The 27454-nt window shown below is 33.9% G+C and overlaps 1 protein-coding gene across 4 annotated transcripts in view; it reads left to right on the top strand.

Moving 5' to 3' along the window:
* Window positions 1-27454, top strand: part of CSMD3 (CUB and Sushi multiple domains 3) — a 1073652-nt gene that overhangs the window by 754251 nt on the left and 291947 nt on the right. For all 4 annotated transcript variants that reach the window (XM_065895021.1, XM_065895023.1, XM_065895022.1 and 1 more), the window contains 3 exons: window positions 905-1096; window positions 5690-5816; window positions 8588-8790. In XM_065895021.1, coding sequence (XP_065751093.1) covers window positions 905-1096; window positions 5690-5816; window positions 8588-8790 — 522 coding nt within the window. The remainder of the gene's footprint in view (window positions 1-904; window positions 1097-5689; window positions 5817-8587; window positions 8791-27454) is intronic.

The raw sequence follows: 27454 nt of genomic DNA, 5'->3' as shown, positions 1-27454 counted from the left end.
TGCTCTTTGGAGATGGGATAAAAAGAATTCTCGGTTTTTATTCTAACCTTTGGAATGTAAATTTAGGGTTTCAATAGTCAGATTAGCCTCCTGTGTCTCCAAGTTTTATAATCTAGAGACATCTGTAAAGTTCTGGGTCTCATTCTTCCTTGAAATGTAAACACAAATCCCCTTCAGAGTTAGGTTCATCTCTGCAGTCTCTCACTACTCAAACAGTTGTAACTTAACTTCTCAAGTGTTACACTTAGCCCAAGATAACAAGTTTCCAGCAAAAGTCATGTGGAAAGCCCCAACCCTTTAGAAATCAAAAATATGTTCTCTACACCCTACTCTTTTTTTTTTCCTTGTGAGAAATTTTGAGAGTCGTACATTCTGGAGAAGGCAGAAAATAAAAATTCAGAGTTCTTCAAACTGATTACTGTGTTATATTAACTCTTGATAAAGTATATTTTAAATATAAGGCTATTTCACTTTCTTCTAAGACTATAAAAGTAAAGCAGTCTAAAGTTATATTTGCAGTGGAGACATTTGTTACTGGGACAGTTATGATTTCACATATTTTGTATGGATTTTAATTTTTCATTATTTGATCATAATAGTTACATTGGTCAGAATCTATTAGCTGCAAATCACTTGAAGCAGGCAAGAATCTTACTACTATAAGTTATGATATAGTCATATAGACCATGGGGTAGCATTGCTAAATTTGAATAATACAAGAAATTCTAATTTTTGAGAAAAAAAGCTCTCTATGGTGGCTGTAAACGAACAAAATTAAATACGGTAAGAGTAATAAAACCAGGAAAAAGCATGTAATCATATAAAAAAATAAAAAGGGATGATTTGTGCAGTTTTAAATCTTCCTGTTAAATTTTGTCTTTAATAAACTTGTATTTTCTCTTAGGTTTTGAACTTTCACATTGTGAGGATCCTGGCATTCCACAATTTGGATACAAGATCAGTGACCAAGGCCATTTTGCTGGTAGCACTATCATTTATGGATGCAATCCAGGCTATACTCTCCATGGAAGTAGCCTTCTCAAGTGCATGACAGGGGAGAGAAGGGCATGGGACTACCCTCTGCCATCCTGTATTGGTAGGATACTGCTTTAGGTTTTCATGAAATACTTCTATGGAAGTGTTATTAAAATATACTGTACCTTTTCAAGTTATTCAATCTGTCCACACACAACTCATACTTTAATCAAAAAGTTAATGAATTCATAGCTCAGATTTGTGGAGAGTGAGAGGGTTCTTTGCATAATCTTACCAGTAAGTACATTCTCTTCTTTGGGTTAAAAATGGTTTGAAGCCATTATGTTTATCTTATCTTGATATAAAGTTTAACTCACTACAAAAATATGCTGAAACTGTTAATCATACACATTTATTGAATCACATCGACCAGTTTTGTTTTTTGTGGGTTTTTTTGGGTTTTTTAGATTTGTTTTTATATACAAAATTATTGCTTATGCTGGTATCAAGCTAGATTAAAAAACAGTAAACTATTCTCAATAACTTCAAAGTCTTTATTTATATACTTTTTCAAAAACTAAAAGTGCATATGTTTTTCTTATGTGTATGTATCATGACATAATTAAATGAATTTCAGTAACAAAAGGCAATGTGAGAGTCAGTGATATCAGGTATATTGCCTACGTGAAGCTATAGATTGATCATTTTCTCTCTTGTTTGTATAGCTGGAGTACAATTTTATTGCTACCATCTTTAGATTGATTAACAAATAACTGGGTATTATGTGAGAAGCAGGGTGGATAGAAAAGTGTTGATAAAGACATCTGCTTTTTTTTTCTTTTTTTGCTCCAATATCAAATAGGTGCCAGGCTGGAATACTAGGACAAGAAAAGATACTTAATATCAAAACATTTAAACAAAACACTAACTCCTCAGCAGGGAACAAACATGATTCTTTAGCAATTCTTATTTCTGAATGGCATTTGTGGAAGCACAAATCCATTCTGTGTCAGGCCCATATGGATAACATTGACTTAAACTTTTTTTTTTAACAGATTTATTAAGTTGTAATTGGTATCTTTAAAAAATGCACAGGGCTTCCCTGGTGGCACAGTGGTTGAGAGTCCACCTGCCGATGCAGGGGACACGGGTTTGTGCCCCAGTCCAGGAAGATCCCACATGTCGCAGAGCGGCTGGGCCCGTGAGCCATGGCCGCTGAGCCTGCGCGTCCGGAGCCTGTGCTCTGCAACGGGAGAGGCCACAACAGTGAGAGGCCCGCGTACCGCAAAAAAAAAAATGCACATGTTTAATGTATACAATTTGATGAGTTTGGAGACCTGGACCTTTTGAGACAAATTTTAATGTTTGTTAGTTGATATAGTCAACATAGGAATCTCCACAAAACTTGAAGGAATTCAAATAGAAAAAAATGAAATGCTAGTTATTAGAGGTCTTACAACTAATTGCAGTGTTTTTGATGACATGAGTTTTCTATTGGTTTATTAAAACAGTGATTCACACAGAAAGCAAACATACTTTTATCTAACCAGAATGCAATTATAGTGCTTTCCTTTCAGATGGCATCTGAATTTTGGATAGATTATGAGGATAGTACTACAGTAATAACCTAAATTGACAAAGCTTGAGATTCTGGAATATGACCAACAATCAACCCACTGTCATTGGTTATGAGAACAATGTAGCACTGATTAGTTCTCTCTGAAGTTATGTTCTTTGATATAAATATGAAATATATTCAGAAAATCATTAAGGATTGCAATAGCACAGAAGTATAAACTTGTAAATACTGACTTACCATGTTGTCTTTAAAATTTAAATCATAAACAAATACATTAAAAAACATATTTTCCTTATATGTTGAACCAAGGTGAAGACATTTTTCATATTTTGGAAAAATTTTTTGCAAATAGGACATTTGGTCTGGGATCAGAAAGAAGATTTTAATTTTGTTTGCAATGAATCAATGCACTTTATGTTTATGAATCTGCCAAGTCAAAATTTAATGATGTGACACTGCTCAAGATTTCATGTGAAGGGTAATCTCTTTTTTTTCTTTTTTTTTTTAATGATGGTTGGTCAGGAATAACAGCTGAAACAGTTGGACACATGGTGTGTCATGCTGTGACTTCCATGATAACAGAAGATGAAATTCTATTTTAGATGGTGTTCTTTACTGGCAATAATTAATAGCTTTACCACCTGGCCTAAAATCATAATTTTCTATGCCCATTAACCTTAAATATCTATTATGATTATATTTTTGACTTTGCCAAATAAGAAACTTTTTCTCAATTATATGGATTATTTCTAGGTAATTATGTTTCTGTAGCTTATACATTGAGCAAACAAAAATTAATTTTTGAGACACCATAGCCAAAGAACTTTAACCTGTACACCTTCATTTTTATCCACAAATGTAAGACTTCTGTCAGAATATGAACCCCAGTGTTATGGTATATCACACTGGTTCATTTGAAATCAAAATACCAATAATATTTGTAGCAAAGAAATATGGAAAAAGAAAGAGGTATGTTTAGATTCAAGATAAACACAGTACCCAAAATTCCAATTTGCCTTGAAGTTGCTTAAAAATTAATCTGGAGGAATGAAGTCAAATTTGTTCTCATAAGAAACATATACCAATAATAGTGATAAATCATTAAAATGATGAAAAATGAATTATAGCTATACAGTTCTAGGTTATCCAACAAAATTTTTATTTAAAAAATGAGAAAAACCTCAGTAAGTGATGGTAACTTCTTGAATACAGATATCTTTTTATTCACTTTAAAAATAACTTAAGGGCTTCCCTGGTGGCGCAGTGGTTGAGAGTCCACCTGCCGATGCAGGGGGCACAGGTTCGTGCCCCGGTCCGGGAAGATCCCACATGCCGCGGAGCGGCTAGGCCCGTGAGCCATGGCCGCTGAGCCTGCGCGTCCGGAGCCTGTGCTCCGCAACGGGAGAGGCCACAGCAGTGAGAGGCCCGCGTATCGCAAAAAAAAAAAAAAATAATAGTAATAATAACAACTTAAGTTTATTATTATAAATTAAATTAAGCTAATGTTGCAATACAAAATAAACTTGCTTAGCCCTCTGTAGGTATGTGTATCAGTTAGGGTTCTCCAGAGAAGAAGGATTAGTAGATCTAGATATAGATCTGTCTATCTGTCATCAGAAATGTATTTATTTTGAGGAACTGCCTCATGCAGTTGTGGGAGCTGACAAGCCCAAAATCCAGAGGGAAGGTCAAAAGTCCAGAAACTCCAGCAGGACTTAATGCTGCAGGCTTGAGGGAGAATATCTCCTTTTCTAGAAAACTCTGCTTTTCCTCTTAAGGCCTTCTAATTTATTGGATGAAGCCTACCCACATTATCAAGGGTAATCTTAAAGTCAACTGACTGTAGATGTTAACCAGGTCTATAAATAGCAATACCTAAACTAGTGTTTGATAAAATAACTGGGTACTGTAGACTAGCCAAATTGACACATAAGACTAACCATCATAGTGTGCTAAAATGTAACACCTAAAATCTTTGAAACAATTTTACCTACATGAATAGAGCCTACAGATTTGAACCATGATATTTGATTGTTATTAGGTCTTTTCCAAATGCTGAAACTTTCTGTCTTTGACCTTCTTTGCTCTAATAATCCAAACAAAACAAAACAAAATCCAAGATTGTTACTTCAGTCATTGAATTTGAGTAAGACAGTAACACTGCAGAGAACAAGCAAAATAAATATAGCAGTATATTCAAATATTTAAGCAAGAAGTAAAATAGTATGGATTTGGTTTATTTTTTGGTACTATGATAATCTGGAAAATTTTCAAATGTGTAATGTACTACTACACTGTGGTTTCTAGGATTTAGAGATATAGAGCAATATACTAATTAAGCAAACTATTTACTTTCTCTCCTCTCTTCTCTAGAAAGAGAATTCTTTCTAGATTATTTGCTTATCAAAGTAAAATCATTTCAGATATCCCAATATATTAAATATTATTAAAATGGAGAGGGAATTCCCCAGAAGATAACATTTTTATTATATTGTATGATGATGCTTACATTTTTAATTTGATAAATTTTATAAAAATCAGAGACCGGTTTGATTTCAGTTTAAATCAAAACTGAGCTAGATTTAACTGAAGAAAAATTTAATAAAAATGCCATTTTGACTTTCGGGAGGTTAAAAGCGAAAGAGTTTAGAGTGATTTAAAGGGGAATAAAAGGACAATGAAATTTAGAAGGCCTGAGGGACTGCAGTAAAGCTTAGTTTTTCTCAGAGGTAGGGTAGTAAGATGATGAATTATTCAGCCTACAATCAACTAGCAGTGAGCAACTTGCCATCTGTTTCCCCTTTTTACATTATCATTATTTAAAAACACATCTTAAAATGTTTGGAAGCCTAAACTCAGAGTTTTGAGTGTGTACTTTTTCAATTCCCTAATTAGGTTTATTATATTATTTTTATATGATCTGACTTGAGATTCTTTTTTTATTGTACAGTATGTTCTTGCTTCAATTAATACCTTAAACTGAGAAAGCATATACAAATATATACTTTCAATAAGAGGAGAAACCAATCTCTGTTTTCCTTCAGGTGAAAAAATATATACTCTTGAGAAATTTGTAGATTGTTTAGAAAGATTGGCATTAAATTGTGACTTAAAATTGAATTAATTTTTTACTAGCTGAATGTGGAGGTCGTTTTAAAGGAGAATCATCAGGAAGAATCTTATCTCCTGGTTATCCCTTTCCGTATGACAATAATCTGCGTTGCATGTGGATGATTGAGGTAGATCCAGGAAACATTGTCAGGTAAATGGATTGTATTATTTCAAAATGACCAGGGAATCTGAATTTCCCTGATCAGCCTCTATATACAATATCAATTAATATCAAGATTTTTCAATGTTTTTTAACCTTGGGAAAGAAAAACATAGTTTTTATACGTTTAAAATATGAACAAAAGTATTCATAAGCATGTTTTATTGATTTGTGGTCCACAACAGTAGTTCATACAGCCCCTTAGAGAGAAGCTTTTCAGTTATAAGAGGGCACAGAAGGTGCGAATTTTTCCTACTTGTTGGCGATGCTATACTTTCAGTTCTGCATGACTTAAGACGCTGAGTCCATCATTTTGATAGGTATACAGAGTTGTGCAGATCATGTCATGAGTTCAGCCTTATGAACATTTAGAAGAAATAAGAATGGAAGAGGATCCAGTACCTATTCCCTGTCTTCCCTAGATTTAGGCGTATCTCTGAAGCATTTGCTCTCTTCCCCTTTAACCATGTTAGGGTTCTGTTCCTGCTGAGTTTAGTTAGGTGGCTCACAGTTCTTCACATAATTTCCTCTTAGATGATGGCAGAACCGTAGCCTCCTAAATTAACACCAGTCAGGTTTCCAAGGCGCACCTGCTCTCAGTTCTAGTTTAACTATTATTGTTATGACTAGGGATGAATTAGTAAATGAACAAATCCCCCTTGACATATGAGCTAACTATTGTGTTATCACTCACAAAACAGTGACATTAAGAATTGCTGCTGGGGGCTTCCCTGGTGGCGCAGTGGTTGGGAGTCCGCCTGCCGATGCGGAGGACGCGGGTTCGTGCCCCGGTCCGGGAGGATCCCGCATGCCACGGAGCGGCTGGGCCCGGGAGCCATGGCCGCTGGACCTGCGCGTCCAGAGCCTGTGCTCCGCGGCGGGGAGGACACAGCGGTGGGAGGCCCGCGTATCGCAAAAAAAAAAAAAGAATTGCTGCTTTATATAAATGGATTTTCGAACAGGCTTATGGGTGATGAAGGCAGTTTTATGGGAAACCAATATTGTCCTTCAAATAACATGCTGCAAGGTGTACTCCATGTATTGTTGGATGCAGTGTGAACTGGTACATTACCTTTGCAAGGCAACTTGCAGCTACAAATTGAATCGAACCTCAGCCTACTTTTCTTTAAGATAGGTCACGTATTGTTTTATTTTAAATATTAGAAATAGTAAATGTGAAAATACTAAATCCAACAGAATTCTGGGATTTTTAAAAATTAAAGAAAAATATTTGATATTAAATTGCAACCCAGATCACATATCACACATGAATGTGGTATGTGTGTGTGTGTGTGTGTGTGTGTGTGTGTGTATACATATATATATATACATATATATATATATATGGAGAGAGAGAGAGAGAGTTGAGCATGTTGATATAATTGGATTTCTAATTTTTGGCATTAGGTGCAAAAAAATCAGACATTAATTTTGTCTAGATTAGACACAAAGCAAAATAGATTTAACATGAAACCTTTTTTTCCCCTTTTTTGTGCTTTTTTTTTTGGGATAGACACTTTCACATTAAGGAAGTTCCCTTTTACTCCTAGATTACTGGGTGTGATGATTATGAATGGATACTGAATTTTTTAAATACTTTTTCTGTGTATATTGAGATCTTCATGTGATTGTTTTCCTCCTTATATCTGCCACTGTGGTGAAATGTAATCGTTGGTTTTTGAATGTGAACCATTTTTGCATTTGTGGAATAAACCTCATTTGAGTCTGATAAAACAAACAAAAAACTTGAAACAGTGGAAATGACACATACTATGGAATTAGATAACTTGAGTTCAATTCATGACTCTGCCACCCTTTGGGCAATCTTATTTAATCTATCTCAACCCCATTTGCTACATTTGTAAAATTGAGATAAAAATTGTTCCTGCTTCATTGGGTCATGGTAACAATTAAAGGAAGAAAATCGATATAATGCATTTTGCACAGTGCCTGGCACATATGAGATCCTCTAAGTGTCACCTGCCATTGCCACAGTTAAAAGTCATGAACACTGAAAAGAATGTACAGATCTTCCTCGGGTTACATCCTGATAAACTCAACGTAAGTTGAAAATATCGTAAGTTGAAAATATCATAAGTTGAAAATGCATATAATATAACTAACCTACTGAACATCATAGCTTAGCCTAGCCTACCTTAAACACGCTCAGAACACTTACATTAGTCTACAGTAAATCATCTAACACAAAGTCTATTTTATAATAAAGTGTTGAGTATCTCATGAAACTTTATTGAAAACTATAGTGAAAGTGAAAAACGGAATGGTTTTATGGGTATATTATGGTTGTAAATGTATTGGCGGATCGTCTTTGTAATCTTGTGACTGACAGAGCTGTAGCTCCCTGCCGCTGCCCAGCATCGTGAGAGAGTGTCATACAGCATATCACAATTGGGAAAAGATCAAAATTCAAAGTACAGATTTTACTGAATGCATATCTCTTTTGTACCATCTTAGAGCCAAAAAATCCTAAATTGAATCATCATAAGTCAGGGATAGTCTGTATACCTAAAGTTTTTATAATTTGCAGAGGTGATGTAATAGTACATTTAATCATATTCTAAAAAAAAAATTATACTGCTCAAGAAAAATTCATTAAGTTTATATATGCAGTTTACATAATTCATTTTTATCTGATAGAATAAAAGGAATATCTAGTAGAAGCAAGATGAATATTTGTTATATTCTTTATTTAAAACTGAATCCATGTTTAAGATAATCAGAGATATATGGTTCTCCCACAGCCTACAGTTTCTTGCTTTTGATACGGAAGCATCGCATGATATACTCCGAGTTTGGGATGGTCCACCAGAAAATGATATGCTTTTAAAGGAAATTAGTGGTTCTCTTATTCCTGAAGGAATCCACAGCACCCTCAACATAGTAACCATCCAGTTTGACACGGACTTTTATATCAGCAAATCTGGATTTGCAATTCAATTTTCAAGTGAGTTATTTTTTTATTTCTTAAATAAAAAATAGGAGTGCTGTTTAAATAGTTCTGTTTACTGCTCAAAACTTTAATTTTAAAATTTTAATGATCTTAAATATTCCTCTTTCTAGTCTTATTATTCATCTGGACTTAAGGTAAAACATAAGAAAAAGAAATACAATTAACTTTTAATTAATTAATTGTTGAGACCTTCTCTCCAATTGTCAAACCAATTTTCCATAAAGATGGTGTTAAAATAATTCAGCAAATGAAATAATTACATTATACAGCTTGTAATTTGAATTTGCCATAAAATTATATTTTAAAATGTACAATTTTTGGAGATAAGGAAGGAAATGAATATTTGCCATTAAAAGAGAAGCAACCCTACATTTTTACTTATTTTATTTTTCTTCTGTTAAAGATCTTAATTATATATTCACAGGAAGTTTTGACAAAATATTTTAGATCTACTATTAAATTAAAGATTTTCTACAACAATGAAATATCATTCATTATAATTACTATTGTTCATGGCCTTTTTTCTTTTTTTTCTTTTTATGACACTGCTAAGTGGTTAAATATATGCTGTTCTGTAAAACCGATTTTGGTTTAATGGCTGGAGAAAATAAATGAAAACTCAAAAATTTTAGTTGCTATTTTTTCACTCTTATTACCAACACACATTATCTCTTTGAGAAAAATATCTAAGGGATCTTCTAATTGTATAGCCTTAAAAAGTCCTATTAATTGAAACTTACTGAGATTTCCAACATCATCTATGGGAAGAGTGCAAACCAGTATTCTTCAAATGTGCCTTAATTCAAATCCTGTCTTCTTACTAATTGCTGACTTTGGACACCTCACCTCATCACCTGAGTCTGAGTTTTCTAATTCACATAGGAATAATAATGCTTATCTCATAAATAGATTATTAGGATTTAACATGATCACGTGTGCACAGTTCTTAGTATTGAGTAGTAAATAGTGCCCAGTGAACTATTATCATTATATGAATAAATGTAAAATTGGAACCCTTTAGAAAAAGCATGAAGGACTTTTTTAATGACTGGCCCGAAAATATACCACTTTAAGTTAACAACTGGTCAATACAAATATATAATTAACTTGACAGACCTTTTGTTCATGGAAGACAGTTGTTTGGCATAATCAACTAAAGTAAATGAATTGTTTTGTTATAAATAAGGCTCATGTGAGAGAGGTGTACATCAGCAGAGTCAGTATCTTTCAATTTGTACCCTTAGTGTATCTTTTGAGACAAAGAAAAAAGGAATGAAAAATAAGAGAATGATTATGTAATTAATGAACATAAATGGCTTGTAATTCTGAAACACTTATAAATGAAACATTGTTCATATTTATATCTTCTATTTTCTACTGTTTATTTCTTTTTTATTTGAAGTTAGGAACAATTTGTCAGCAAACTGCTTATGATTGCTGTTCAATTTCAATTATTTATAATGGCAGTTTGGCAACCAACAGCTCTCCTTTCATTTAACTTAAATTAGTAAGGTTTTACACTTACATGGTTATTTGTGATTAAATATCTGAATGCAGTCATGTGAAAAGGTGCTTCAGGCTCTTGTTTGTGAATGCCAAGTACATCTGATTAATAGAAACAGACTGCTTTATATGCATTTCTGGAATTTTTAATGCACATTTGTGAAATTAGCAATACATTTTTATATTTATTGCATTTGTAGGGCATATTAAAGTTATGGAAACAATATGTATCATACCAGAGTTTTAATAAATCTGCCTCCATAATATTCTTTTAAGATGCATACAAATGTGTACTACTGATCTGAGACTAAAAACCTATTCATTGAAATAAAATTACCTGGAGAGTTAATATATTGTGAATAGCATCAATCAATGAAAATTAGTCTCTGGGTTGGAGATCTTCTGTAACTTATGCCTATACAGCTTTATAAGTGTTCAGATTTCAAATGTGAAAATAGTTTTTTCATGAATGAGGTCTTGCTTGGTGCCAAGAACCGTAAGTAGTCTGTACGATCTATTTAATCCTCACAGAAGCCATATGAGATATGCTGTATCATCCCCATTTACCAAACAGTACACTGAGGTTCAGAAAGTGAGTTAATTTGTTCAAGGTCACACCCTAGCAGATGCCTGCAGCTGTGACTCAAATCCACCTATGTCTGAAAGGAGTTTAACACTGTGCCTGGTGCATAGTAAATACTTAGTTATTACTACTCTTTTGCTATCCTTATTTATTATTTATTAATATTCTAGAGGAAATACAAAGATTTTCATTATATGTTATTAGTTACAATGAAGTTCTACAATTTAATCAGCTTGTCTTTCTGATTATCCTTATAAGAACCACATCTAAGGTCACACTTCCAAAAAGCAGATGATTTATACAAGTGAAGCAGTGAGAAAAAATAAAGGAAAGGTGGAGTGTGTACATTCCTGCCCCCTCTGGCTAAAGTCATTTTGCCCTATAGGAAGACAGACTACTTTTAAAGTGGAACTTGAAATAAAGAGTTTTATGTAAAGTCATCTAATTGTCAAAGAAAACAACTAATCTTAAAGAGAATATTAAGGTCTGTAGTCCAATAAATCATGACTATGGGTCAAATTTGGCTTGCAGGTCAAAATTTGCCACTTGAGTGTTTTACCTGAATTCCTTTTCCCAAGATAAATCTATCTCATGTTACCCATTTATTCATTTGTTCATTCGTTCATTCTAGGAGAGTCTATTAAAGGACCAGATAGTAAGCATATTTATCTCCAGCTATTTCTTGAGTGCATCTTTCCTTTCACTTAGGCAAATCTTCTTAGTTACATAAACACACACACACACACACACACACACACACACACACACCCTGTACTGTTTTCTGTCCCTAAAGTTTCTTTTACTTTAAATTTTTTCTAAGTCTTGCTCATTCTTCCAGACTCAGCACCAAGACCTCTCTTTATAAAATATTTTCTGACCTCTGTATAAAACATTTTAAATGTTTATAAAACCATCTCTTTTTAAAACATCCTCTGACCTCTCTTTATAAGACAAAGTCCAGCCCATGGTCTAGGCACTAGCTATAATTTTTTTCCAAATAAAGATGTGAAAACATGGTTTATCATTTCATTGTTCTGAAGATGTTTTAATTATACGAACTTTGCCTCTCTAAATGTACGTAAAGAGCAAACATTCTATTTAGGGTGATCATGTAATTTATTGTTCAAATCTAAGATAACTTTTGAGAGTAAAAGGGGACACTTAAAAATTAAGCTGGGGCTTCCCTGGTGGCGCAGTGGTTGAGAGTCCGCCTGCCGATGCAGGGGACACGGGTTCATGACCCGTTCCGGGAAGATCCCACATGCCGCGGAGCGGCTGGGCCCGTGAGCCATGGCCGTTGAGCCTGCGCGTCCGGAGCCTGCGCTCCGTAGTGGGAGAGGCCACAGCAGGGAGAGGCTCGCGTACCGCAAAAAAAAAAAAAAAAAAATTAAGCTGGACAACAGGCGTAAACTAGAACAATAGTAGCCAAATCAGTTTGTATCATTATTTTAATTGTCAGATTTTCATTCTGTTCCCATTCCACCCACCATCACCACCACAGTGCCTGTTCCTTTTTTGAGCAAAGAGCTAAGTGTCAAATAATAACTTAAAAGAGGAATGAGTCAGGAAATAGCAGCAAAACAGTCTTAAGCAACAAAATGCAACCAACAAAATGGATTTCAGTGAACTTGGTGCAAAGTGAATTTAACTGAAATGTAGGTCACATACCAACTTCATAATCACTGTCAAGCCACTATCAGCAGCCTCATGCCTTCTATTTCATGATCTAGTCATTCTTTGTAGTCTTTTGCTTTGCCTCGTGGTGTTATATTCTGCAAGACTCTTTTGCTTAATCACAGCTACTTAAGTCTGACATGGCTACCTCATGCTGTCCTATGTTCTGCCCTTGGTTCTCAGCAGTCAGGCTCTATATATATCTCCTACTTTAATTTGTAATCTGCTTGTCTCATCCCACTTTAGTTCCTCAGCGAGGACATCTTTAAGTATCATGCTGTCATTTGCCCACAGAATAGTTGATTTTGACAGAGCATTTTCTGTGCTCTTCACTCTTTGACATCTCTTTTAAAAATATGCCCCTGCTGGATAATACAAAATACCAAGGGCCATATCTTATACTGTTGAAAATTCTCAAGGAGATGGATTCCTTAGTCATGAGACGTTGATGTCTCCCGGCCTTAAAGGACTGCATGGTGCCCCTGCATTTGTTCCCATCCTCATTATTACTGCCTGCACTGCTGTAGCAGTCGACTAGCCACTCACTTCATTGTCTCTCCAGCCAGACTTTTCTCTACATTTCCACCTGACTGATGTTTTGAAAATATAAATCAGACATCACTCCTCTGTTTAAAATTCTTTTATGGCTACACAGTCATAAGTTCAAAACTGTGGAATTACATTTAAAGCCTCCACAATTTGCACCCAGATTATCTGCCAGCTTCATCTCTCATTATTCAGTTACATACATCTAGTCATCTAACTGCACTGTCCTGAAAAGACATTGACCTTTCACATTTCTGCTTCTTTTGCAAACTCTCTTCCATGTTCTTGGAACACTTAAGTCCACATTCAAAAATCCATAAATTCTTAGTCATTTTCCAAGGCCCATGTCAAATGATACTTTAAGTACTAATGAACTTCTAGGCAGAATTAGTCACTCCCATATCTGCAGTGCCCTGGCACTATGTGTGTATTATATTAGAATGGCTGTATATCCTCATTTGCCCAAGACAGCCCTGGTTTATGCCTATTTTCCTGGCATCCTGACTTGTTTGACATTTGGTCTGTATTTTCCACTTTCAACAAAGTATCATTATTAATAGTTCTGTTAAAATAGCCAAGGTATATTTATTAGCTCTTGTCTTTGATCTCATCTAGTAATGTGTGAGATATATTCCTAGTGCTCAGAGTAATTATAATACATGATTAATTTTGAAAGACAAATACTGATAACCCATCTCTATTTTCCAGTCTTTTGTGGATGCCAGGTAACTTACACTTCCCCTTCATGGGTAGCATATAGGGCTCTTGTAGATGGAATGAAAATATTCTCAGATATTAACATCTAACTCATTCTGATCTTAGATGGTATTGGGAGAACTATTTGATACTGTTGCCCTGCCAGCTATTTTGTATGACAGCAAGTTACATCATAATCTATTCTGTGGCTTGAAAGATACATAAAGCTGTCAGGCCATGAGTTGGCCAAATCACTGAGAAATATGTATTCTTGAAATATCCACAGAAGTAGAGGTTGCACAGATGTGCTGTAGAGCTATAGTCTGAATGTTCTTGTCATGAGTGCTTGTTATTTATTTTATAGGATAAATTAACAATTATTTATTTTATCATACTGTTTTATTATTTTACAATAGACATTTATGGCAGCAGTGGGATAGAAAGTACATTCTGAATATTCATTTCTTAAGAAAGCTTAATTCCACCAAGATTTCTAAAAGAAAGTTCAGCTGAAGGAGGCTGTCAGGAAGACCCAGCAGAGATCAACAAGGATGTCAGACAAACTTATTCTTGCAAAATTTGAAACTAAACCCAAAAAGATAGCAGGAAAGGATCTAGAAGAATTTTTGTTTATTATGATTTGTGAATCAAAGCATTTTAGTACATCCAGAAACACATTTTTTAAAAAGTGGGGAGTTCGGGCATCCCTGGTGGCGCAGTGGTTGAGAGTCCGCCTGCCGATGCAGGGGACGCGGGTTCATGCCCCGGTCCGGGAAGATCCCACATACCACGCGTATCGGCTGGGCCCGTGAGCCATGGCCACTGAGCCTGCGCGTCTGGAGCCTGTACTCCTCAACAGGAGAGGCCACAACAGTGAGAGGCCCACATACCGCAAAAAAAAAAAAAAAAAAAAAAAAAGTGGGGAGTTCTACATGATCCCATTTCAATTAAACATATTTAGGTGAATTGTAAAAATATTTTTAGAGGGTAAATCACGTACTGATTGGTTATTTTTCTATACAATCAAAAATTAGTAGAGTACAGAATAAAATGAGACTTCCTTGGCTTGTATATTATATTAACATTCTTTTAAGCTACAGAGGGGGCAATTTCATATTCTAAAATATGAAACATAATTAAATGGTGATTTGGAGCCATTATAATACATTAACAACATCTTTGTCATTTTAAAGTACCTGATGTATTAAATTGATTATTATGATGATTATTTTAAAGTACCTATCTACTATAGCTATGTTCTTTTCAGTTGAATTATTTCCTAAATAAAATTTCTCCCTGGTTTTAGATTTATCCCTGGGACCCTGATATCATTGGTATTAATAGACCAATTTTTCCTAATAACTTGTTAACCTCATGTGAAATGGGATATTTTGATTGAGAATGTAGTATATATGATATTAAACATGAGATTTAGACCTAACAGTATATTAATATTTTAAGATATTGATACTTGATATTTTTATTTTATGAACAAATTGCCTATAAATTTTAATATGATAAGTTGTTGGAATACCTGTTTGGATTAACTACATGGTTCTTAGACTTTTATTACTTACGTATTAAGGATTTTATACAAGTTGCTCATAATGTCTGCTAATCATCAATTTTTTTTTAAATTTTGATGTGCTCATCATCAAAAAACCCAGTAACAAGAGTCTGTCATACAGAGAGTGAAGTAAGTCAGAAAGCAAAAAACAAATACTGTATGCTGACACATATATATGTAATCCAAAAAAAAAAAAAGGTCATGAAGAACCTAGGGGCGGGGTGGGAAAAAAGACTCAGACCTACTAGAGACCTACTTGAGGACACGGGGGTGGGGAAGGGTAACCTGGGACAAAGTGAGACATATATACACTACCAAATGTAAAACCGATAGCTAGTGGGAAGCAGCCACATAGCACAGGGAGATCAGCTAGGTGCTATGTCAACAACTAGAGGGGTGGGATAGGGAGGGTGGGAGGGAGGGAGGGAGATGCAAGAGGGAGGAGATATGGGGACATATGTATATGTATAACTGATACACTTTGTTATAAAGCGGAAACTAACACACCATTGTAAAGCAATTATACTCCAATAAAGATGTTAAAAAAAACAAAACAGTAACATCTCAATTAAAATAAAAGAAAATCGATGATGAAAATGCAACTTGTACACAATGTATGTTAACATACATGGGGATCATGTGGTGTCATTGACCATGTGAAAGCTAGAAGACATAATTCTGTTTAAAAAAAAGCATGACTTTTCATTTAGAACAAATGAAAACTCTACTAATTTCATCACTTTATGTTCTAAATTCTCTTCTGCATATATGAAAAGTGTAAACATGCCAGCTTCCTTAGCAGAAGAACTTCCCAAATAGTTAAGTGAGTCCAATCTTATATGTCACATCAGTAACATTAATCACCTGAAATATTTTAATTCCAGCAAAAGTTTTTATTTTTACCTCCATTTTATGAAGCAGAGTATAGTCTTTGAAAGTTCATTGTGATGAAGATGAAACATCTCATATTATAAATTTAGTTACAATTTTAACATTTCAATAATTAAATTTACTTAGACTTATTTTATGGTCCAGCATATATTTTTCTAAAAGAACCATGTGCATTTGAAAAGAATGTACACTTGCCATTATTGTGAATTAAATACCAATTAGATACAGTTGGTTGATAGCATTGTGTTTGAAGTGTTCTATATTATTACTGATATTTTGTCTACTTTTTTTTTTTTTTTTTTTTTGCGGTACGCGGGCCTCTCACTGTTGTGGCCTCTCCCGTTGCGGAGCAACAGGCTCCGGACGCGCAGGCTCAGCGGCCATGGCTCACGGACCCAGCCGCTCCGCGGCATGTGGGATCTTCCCAGACCGGGGCACGAACCCGTGTCCCCTGCATCGGTAGGCGGACTCTCAACCACTGCGCCACCAGGGAAGCCCCTACTTTTTTTTTAATCCACTAATGGAAGAGTAGCATTGAAATGCCCAACAGCAATTGTGGACTTGCCTGTTTATTCTTTCTATCTTATCATGTCCTGTCATGTTTGTGTATCATGAAGATCTGTTACTAGGTGTTTAAGTTTGAGATGCTAAGCCTTCTTAATGAGTTGACTGTTTCATTACAATGAAGTAGCTTTCTTTTTCTCTGGGAATTTTCCTTGTCTTGAAGTTTGCATTGTCTGATATGAATATCTTATAATTAGTGTTTGCATGGTATTTCATTTAGCATCCTTTTAACTTGTTTTTATATTTAAAGCAGGTTTCTACTTTAAACAGCACGTGATTGAGATACTACTTGCTTGAGTCTTGTTTTTTTATACAGTCTGAAGATTTCTGCCTTTAATTGTAGTCTTTATTTTTTTTTTCATCTTTATTGGAGTATAACTGCTTTACCATGTTGTGTTAGTTTCTGCTGTATAACAAAGTGAATCAGCTATATGTATACATACATCCCCATATCCCCTCCCTCTTGCATCTCCCTCCCACCCTCCCTATTCCACCCCTCTAGGTCATCACAAAGCATGGAGCTGATCTCCCTGTGCTATACAGCAGCTTGCCACACACTATCTATTTTACATTTGGTAGTGTATATATGTCAGTGCTACTCTCTCACTTTGTCCCAACTTCCCCTTACCCCGAATTGCAGTCTTTAAATCAGTAGACCGTTCACACATAATATAATTGTTATGGTTTTGTTTGGCTGCCATATTGCTATTTACTTTTATTGGACCCACCTGTGCATTTCCACCATCATTTTCTTCCCCTCTATTAACTTATTGGCTAAACATTTTGGAGGGGGGGGTGTACTTGCTCTAATATTAATAGCATACATCTAGGATCAAAACCTACCATTAACTTCTATTACACACGTCATATGTAATGAAAGAATGAGAGTGTATTTACATTTCCCCCTTCTTTCCTTTCGACTGTTGTTTCCATTTATCTTACTTCTATTTAGATTAACACCACAATACATTTTTTAAACTTGAAGCAAACAATTATCTTTTAAATATTTTTTAAATGAGACAAAGGTCACATATCAAAATTATAGTGTTAAGGATAAGACTATTTGTTTTGTGATAATAATACAAATATAAATTTTGGTGACACACAACTTCATGGCAAAAACAAAGCTCTTATCAAATTAAGAAACAGATATATACTTAGAATTGGTTGTGGTGTTCATGTAATTCAAAACTGCAACCAAGCAAATTCTACGCCTCACAATAAAACTGTCATTAAAATTTACAAATATTTTTATATACATCAAAATAATTGAATTACATTTTTTGTGTGTATGACAAAGTAATGCTGATTCAAAAATAAATAAACTTTAGTATGTCAGTACCAGCTTCTGTTTTCGCTACTCATTGTCATTCAGACCTAGAAAAGTTTGCATCTCTGAAGCACTTTTTCATAATCAACCAAAATGCCCTACTATGGTTTTGAAATTTTTGAAAATAAAACCTTTAAATTTGGTTGATTTATATTAAAATCATATGAAAATCTTTAATCAAAATATTCAGTTATTGGCATGTTAAAGATCTTCAGCTTTTGAAAATTTTGGTGAATTATAATTATTGAAAACAAAGTTTGGAAATAGGAAGACATTTAAATGCTATTTTTATGAAAAAATTAAAACACTGTATAAAATTAAAATTTGAAACTATTATTGTCCTGTAGCATGATTTGACTTGTGAAAAGAGAGTATCTTTTGATGAAGTTCTTATTTTTTAATCAGATTGAATTTATATTTTATACTATAATGGAATAAAATTGATAAAACATACAATTATACAGCTTACAAGTGAACTATTCCAAAAAAATCATAATTTAAGACAACTTGGTAAGCTTTATATTATAAATTTTTTTTGTCAAGAAAGGTATCTGAATAGAAGTAAAAATTTACTGTCTGTGAAAATACTTAAGCTGAAATATTTACACATTGTTGTATGAAATAAAATCAAATTGAAACTTTCCTCTATTTTAAAGAATTAGTCCTACCAGATACCTCAATACCTATAAAGAAAAACGTTTCTCAATTAAAAATAGTATGGCCTGGGCTTCCCTGGTGGCACAGTGGATGAGAGTCCGCCTGCCAATGGAGGGGACGCGGGTTCGTGCCCCGGTCTGGGAAGATCTCACATGCCGCGGAGCGGCTGGGCCCGCGAGCCATGGCCGCTGAGCCTGCGTGTCCGGAGCCTGTGCTCCGCAATGGGAGAGAGGCCACTACTAGAGGCCCGCGTACCACAGAAAAAAAAAAAAATATATAGTATGGCCTTGTAGAGACCTCTGTTAACATGCCAATGATTTAAAATGTATTAAAAATACCTTTAACAATACCAATAAAAATAAGAATATATTGAAAACCACATACTTAAGAAAAAATAGTCAAATGACATTAAATATGTCTAGGAAACCAATTAGAGAATGTACATTTGTACCACAAATGATCATTTTGCTCATCTTATTTTTAATGTTTAATTAACTCTTATAAAGATGTTTTTGTGTGCACAGACATGGCATTTTAATGTTTTAGAAATTATTTTTAGTAGTTTTTGCATAGATACTTATTTTGAAAAGTTCATCAATGTAATATTATCAATCTGGTAAATCAGTACATATTTTTAATTACTTTTAATTTCATGCCCACAATTTTTCACTTTCAATGACAAATGTCACCTGATTTTAATAAACATTTTATTATATTAAAGACATATACACATGTGCTGTCCCTCTTAGACTGTGTTCCTTTGAAGTGCAAGGTTTATCCTATTAATATTTGTTTCACCAGAACTTGGCAGTGTACCTGGTATTTAGTACTTAGTAAATGTTAAATGAATCTGATTGAGTAGGAAATTTTTTAATAATGTAAAATTAAAGGCACACTGGTATTATATACTGTCAGTCAAGACTAATGTAAAACAATATTTATATGTTTTTACTCTTTTTTTGCTCATTAATTCTGGTGATCTCCAAATATTAGAATTCAATTCTGAATTAGACTTCTATATAACCCTTTATAATCCTTGGATATAAAATCAGTTTCCTGTTTAGGTACCTTTGACAGTCTTCAACCTAACATGCCTTTTGATTTCAAAGAAATTAGACCAGTGATGTTATTTTCACTTTTGTCCATGTATTAGAGAACAAGAATCAATGATGGAATGGAGGTGTTGGCTCTTATTACAGTTCATCCCCAGTATAAAACATACTTGGCTTATAGTGGGTGCACAACAATTACCTGGTGAAATAAATGAGTAAATATGTATTTTAGAAAGGTATTTCTATATAAAGTACTTGGAATATATTATAACACTAGCTTTGTGGTTTCTTTTGCATTGGCAGCTTTGTTTCCATCCAGGGTCGATAGGAAAATCTCTTGTCATGCTGCTATCTACTTTAACCTGACTTGCCATATCATTAGATGTATCCTTAGAAACATAATGAAATTCTAAAGATAGCCACGTTACTGAGTAGCTAGCAGAGTGTAGGCCTAATAATGATATTGAACATTCTTTGTAAAATTGATGGATCTTGTACAAAGCAGGGACTCAGTCAAGGGCAAAATTCTCCAGGGTGAAATCCACCTCTAGGTTACCATCCGCATTTCACATATTTTCCGATTGATTTGATTCTAGATGGGATTTCCTTCCAGGTTAAATATTCCCATTACCCAGCTTGATTTCCTTATAGATAGTGAAGTGGAGAATATCGTGTCATTTCTTAGTCAATACAAAAATATAAGGCAATAAAACTGGAAGAGTGTAAGGCCTTGTGAATACCAAATCTGGACTGTGACCTTGCTGAAGTTTCTTGACGTATTGAAAAATAATATACAACAACTTCTTAGACAAACTACACAGTGAATAGTAAAATCTAGTGGTCTTTAAAGATTTATCTCAGAGTTTATATTTTCATAGAATTATACAATATAATTGTTAGAATAGAACTTTAAGATTATTTTCTAATACTAAATCAGGCAGGTAGAAAATTATTACTATGTCAACTTTACTGATGAGGCAGTTAAAATTCAGGGAACTAATACAACCTGGTCAATGTCCCTTTCCTACAACAGTACAGATTACAATACAAGTCTTCTGCTTTTGATTTTATCCAACTGTATAGAATCTAAGATTTTTCTCTTTTGAAAGTTCTTGAGATAAACAAGTTTATACCAAAGTGTCTACTTTCTGAATGGAAAGGACACACAAGAACTTATGAGTGATTTAAGTGTATTTATTCTTTGTTGCACAGAGCAATCCATAAGCAAACTGGACTGTTAATTTGCCCAAGGTCACCAAGATGGTAATTCAGACATTATCTCTGAATTATCATCCATAATATAGTTGAAACTTATACATGTGCTAGTTAGGACTGTGAAATATGTATTAGGCGAGGTGCGCATTTCCAATTAAATTATACTCTCAATTAGATGAAACAAATATAAAATGAGAAGTCAGAAGTATATTTACAGTACTGATGAGTTGTAAAAATGGTGAGAACTCAGTCATTTTCTGTAGTATTTAGTGCTATCAGTATTCTGAAAACAGCCTCAGGTTATCCAGATAGATTAATTAAAACAAATTAGAATGTAATATAAATATTGTTACTGCAGTCTTGGAATAAATATTTCCCAGTGTCAAACAAATGCTAAATTATAAACAAACCTTAAGCATACATTGAAATGACTAGTTGTAATTTTGTTCATTCATTCATCCATTCATTCATTTCACACACTTTTTTAATAAAAAAATTTATTAAGCACGGGCTTCTTATTGCTGAGCAGGCTTCTCTTGTTGCGGAGCACGTGCTCTAGGCTCAAGGGCTTCAGTAGTTGTGGCCCATGGGCTGAATAGTTCTGGCTCTCAGGCTCTAGAGCGCAGGCTCAGTAGCTGGGGTGCATGGGCTTAGTTGCTCCGTGGCATGTGGGATCTTCCTGGACCAGGGCTCAAACCGGTGTCTCCTGCACTGGCAGGCGGGTTCTTAACCACTGTGCCACCAGGGCAGTCCCCCACACATATTACTTGAACTTTTTTTTTTTTCATTGAAGTATAGTTGATTTACAGTGTTGTGCCAGTCTCTGCTATACAGCAAAGTGACTCTGTTACACACATATAGACATTCTTTTTTATATATTATTTTCCATTGTAGTCTGTCACAGGATATTGAATGTAGTCCCCTATGCTGTACAGTAGGACTTTGTTGTTTATCCTTGATGAACTATTTTTAACTATTGTGAAAGATTCTCTTCAATGTCTTACATATAAGGCAATTTATTCCTAGGGTATAGCAACGCTTGATTTAATAAGATCCCATGTTGCTTAACAATAAATGCAGTAACTCTTTCAGTGGATTTAGACTATTGGTGAAGATTAAAAGCATTGTAAAAACAATTCCTAAGGAAAGCTAATGTAAACTTTCTTAACTTGAGCATAAACTCTTTTTTAAATTTACATACACTTATATATAATTAGCATGTTAATAACATATCTTGAAAAATTATTTTTACTGTATACGATAAGTAGTTATAAAATGGTATTACTTTTACATATCTATTTTTTTCACACCCTGAGTCATGAGAATTTTTAAGAAAAAACTATTATGGATACAAGCGGTTTTTGGTGGAATACAAACAGTTCAATTTTAAAGGAAAAGTTAGTCATTACAAATTTATTTCTGACCTATTATAATAACCAGATATAAAAATTCATTTTGTTAGAAGCAAATGCTACCATACAGATTAAAATCACTTGCATAAAAAATACAGTAAAAATTACAAGATTTTGTATGTTTGCAAATGTTCAGTTTATTTCTTATGTCAGAATTTTACATTCTATGGTGAATTTATTTCTAACAAAAGTATTTGTATCTGGGTATTATATTAAATTAGAAATAAATTTGCAATGAGAAATTTTTACTTTCAAATGGAACAATATTTATTTGATTTTATTGATATCAGTAGCATAGGAAAAAATTTTATTCACAGGTGGAATTTAATATATTTTACATTTTTATTTACAAAAATTTGAAAATTAAAAGATTTTATAATTTTGCAAGTGTTTTGGACATGGTAAGCTGAGGGGCCTATTAGATATACAAGAAGTTAAATAGGCAGTTGAATAGAATGGTCTGAAGCTCAGGAAAGACATTAAGACTGAATATATAAATTTGGGAAGCATTAAACTAAAAACAGCATTTAAAACCATGGGATAAGGTGAAGTTATCCAAAGAGAAGTTGTAGAAAGATGGGAGCAGAACCATTAAGAACTAATCCCTGAGGTACTACAGCTCTCAGTCGTTGGGTTAACAAGGCAGGGTTAGCAAAAGATACCAAAAAGAGCAGCAAATAAGCCAGAAAAGAGAACTAGCAGTCTGATGACTGAGAAGCCAAGAAAAAAAGTGCTGTGACAAATGTTGCTAAGATTTTTCTGAAAAAAGAAGGCACTAAAATCGTTGAATTTGGCAGCCTAGATTTAACAAGGACAGTTTAGTGAATATGTCTGATGAATGGCAGATGAAACTGGAGACAGTTGTACAGATATCTCCCTCAGGACAGATGTTTAATAGGTTTCCTACTAAAGAAAGGAGGGAAATGAGAAAAATAGTTAGAAGAGAATGGGAATGTAATGAGGATTTTGGTTGTTTATTTAAGATGGAAGTTGTAAGCCACATTTGTATGTTTTTGAGAATGACCCAGTACAAAAGGAAAACATAGTGATTCAGAAGAGATGAAACATCTTCAGGAATGAAGTCCTTGAGAAATAGAAAGGTTTTAATACCAGCAGGACAAGAACTAGGGTTAGCCTTACATAGAGCAAGGGCACCTTCTTCATTGCTACGGGAGAGGAAGTAGAGAATATGGATGCAGACGCCAGAGATTTGGTGAGGGTGCGCCTATCTTATTGCTTCTACTCTCTTAAAGAACTGTAAGGAAGGAAATCAGAAAAAAAGAGACGACAGGAAGAGCAAGAATGAGAAAAACAATTGGAGGGGAAATGTTCTTGTTACTGTAATTACTTAATACCATTTGACACATGTATGGCTAAATTTGGCATATATCAGGTTAAATTTTATTTTTATTACTTCTAGTAATACCTGCAAAATAACCTTGAGTCTTTCTTTTCTGCCTCCCTTTATGGTGAAATATCAGGAGCAAGAAAATGTTTGTGTGTAATGAAGGGTTATCAACTGTTCTTGCCTTTCTGTTTCAATGTTAAGTCTAACTTTTTTGCCCAATTCTTTTGTTAATAAACAACTGTCAGAGTTCCATTAGTAGGGCATGGCTTTTTATTGTTTTATCTGGTAATGGGATAGGTTTGTGCTGAGACAGTATACCCTAATGGCTAAGAGCCCTGCTGTTTCTTGACTCAAATTCCAACTCTACTAAGAGCAAACATTTAATATCATGGAGACTTATTTTGCCCATTTAAAATAGGGATAATAATACTTCATAACAATTTGTGTTTTAGCCTAAGAGTATAAACTTAGCTTCTAGTTAAGTGTTTTGCACAATGTATGCTCTCAATACAGACAATAATAGTAATCATCATTATTTTATTGGTATCTATTCTGATTGCCCTTCACCTTGAACAATTACATCTCTTTCTTAGATACACAGATTTATTTCAGTTTGACAAAATATACACCAATGGAATCCTGTGAATAAGACTGTATTGTTAATATCTGTGAAATTTTTTAAAGTAAGAAATCAATACATTTAAAGCTAAGTGTTATAAACATGTAGGTTTTTGGACTATTCCAATCAGAATGATAGGCAGGTAGGTAGCTGCTCTTCTGATTTTAAAATGACAATAAAGATTAATAACATATTTTAGAAATTTCAATTGAAGTCATTATTTCACTTGAGCTTTATACTATAGTTCACACTTTCAGCACTTTTGTTTTGCAAACACTCTATCACTTTTATTTAAGAAATGTCCCTCGGTAATGGTCTCACGTCTGCACAGGACACTTCATCCACTTTAAGTAACTATGTGATGTTGGTCAGGCTTCTTATCTTTTTTTAGCCTCAATCTTCTCATTGGGAAAATATAGATACTAATAGTACCCAGACTTCTTCTGAATCAAATGAGATATAGATCATAGTACAAGTGTTTGAAAGACAGTAAGTGTCCAATAAATATTACATAATGACAGTATTAACTAGTCACATACTCTTCTATTTATATACCTTTTCCCTGTGACTATTATCATTTTTACTGAATAATCAGCTGTGAAACAGACTAACCATCTGATAATTCCTATTCTAGACTAACCAAAATGTAAATGGCCATTTCTTTTTTTGGGGGGGGACAAGGAAGGGAAGTCATCTTTCATAGTCAATTTCACTAGGTTTTGAAAACTAAATCCAAGATATATTTGGATAGGATAGCATATAAGCCTATTATATACACTTTCTAGGATGTTCCTTTCATGATATCATTGCAGGTGAGATAACAAGTTTGTTAAGACCCTTTATCTTTGTTGGAATTTATGCTTACTTTACATATCTATGTTAAGAAAAATCAGGAATAAATGACAAACTTAAACCTAATAGAACAAATACAGATATTCATTTCATCAATTAAATTTGAAGTAATTTGGACTTAAAAAACTGAGATAATAGGGCTTCCCTGGTGGCGCAGTGGTTGAGAGTCCGCCTGCCGATGCAGGGGACGCGGGTTCGTGCCCCGGTCCGGGAAGATCCCACATGCCGTGGAGTGGCTGGGGCCGTGAGCTATGGCCGCTGAGCCTGTGCATCCGGAGCCTGTGCTCCAAAACGGGAGAGGCCACAACAGTGACAGGCCTGCGTACTGCAAAAAACAAAAACAAAAAACTGTGATAATAAATAGAACTTACCTATCTTAATACACTGGTGGCAGGTATATTATTTTCTAATATATACTTTTTAAATTTTTATGTCTTTAAAATAGTTGATAAATTAAAATACTTAATTGCAAAAAAGTCCTCATTCTATAGAAACACCCTGTATATTATTCCACAGTAGAAGAGAATAGAGAGGAACAAACATCTACTTAAATATATATATATATGTATATATAACAACAGTAATAAAATGCAAATAAGAATTATATATCTTGAGAATTGTATGTTCCACAAAATTAAACAAGTGTCAGATAAAAATTCTTAATCTATTTTTACATATGTGACTAATACTGACTGAGTTCTAATATTATATAATTGTTTTTAAATCATGCTAATTTTGTGAGATTATTTCAGTCCTAATTTCCAAGGAGATACAGAATGACTTTTTAAATGTTTAGTTATTTTCTTCAATGGCTATAGTTTCTATTTAATACAGAAAAGAAGAACGACCGATGCCAAAATTAATGTAATTTTGTCTACCCACAAACACAGTGTATAATCAGTATAGAGATTAAACTTTGAATAAGTAAAGAAAATAAGACAATAGCATTCACAGCAAGTAATTCTTTCTTGTGTATTTAACTAATTGCTTTCAGAACTCAAGTAATTGCAAGAAAAAATTTATTTGGTCTTTCACTAAACCCCATCATTCTCTATTGTGTTTTAAAATCTTACTTGTAATTTATTTATTAGTTGAGAGAAAAAGGAAGAGAACAATTTTGCCACCTCTCTTCCTTCAAGTCAACCAGACCCAAAGGCAAATGAATATTTTTACATATTATATATTAGCTATCATATTGAAGCCTTTATATTTTAGCTACTAGGTTCCACTTTAAATCTTTATGCACAGTGACTCTGACAATAAGGCCAAAACATCTTTTTTCCCTCAAACTCTGGTAAGACATGGTTATACCAGCTGCTTTCATTTCAGTGTTTTTGTAACATTGTTATATGTACATTTTTACTTTGAGAATGTTCATATTAAGCTTCAAGCTTTTTGCAGAGTCCAGCACATAGGAAGCCTCTACAACAATAACAAAAACAACAACAAAAGAATATTTTTCATAATCTGTATATCATTCTACTTTTCAGCTTGAAAGCTGTAGCACATCTTAGCTTTATATCACTCCTTTCCAATTAAAACATCCTAAGTGTAAATCTTGTATGTAGGACATCCAGTTCCACTTTTGTATTGTAAAACCAATTCATAGATCAGTTTTAGTGTTGGTGGAAACCATTCCAGAGCAATTCAAGAAAAGCTTAATGACTGAGTTTATCACAAAAGCATTTACAAAAAAAAAAAAGTCTATCAATATTGAAAGATTATAATTGCCAGACCCTGTGATGCCTGATGGATGTTCTGGTAAGGAACACTGATAGGTATTACAGAACAAATCCAATTGGAAATTGGAACCAAGTCCCTACCCCACTTCCCTCAATATTCTCCAATATGAGTCTGATTGTTATTCTATTAACAACTAAAAATAACTCTCTCAAAAATAACTCAAATGAAAGAAGATTGAATATTTTTTAAATGGACACATTTATGTGCACTGTAGCTTTTCTATTTATGGGTATAATCTCTGTACTTTTTATCATTTCTTAATGGGGTTTATTATGTTTAAATGTGAAAGAAAATGTATCTCTAGGACAGTTAACAGATAGAAGAGGACAGTCTAGTGTAACATTTAAGGGTTTGGCTTCTGAAATCATACTGACTGGGGTTCAAACCTTGGTTCTGCGTTCTTTAG

The sequence above is a fragment of the Phocoena phocoena genome, chromosome 17 (genome assembly GCF_963924675.1).
Source record: "Phocoena phocoena chromosome 17, mPhoPho1.1, whole genome shotgun sequence".
NCBI lineage: Eukaryota > Metazoa > Chordata > Mammalia > Artiodactyla > Phocoenidae > Phocoena > Phocoena phocoena.
The sequence above is the reverse complement of the archived record's forward strand: the minus strand, read 5'-3'. Positions and strand labels throughout refer to the sequence as shown.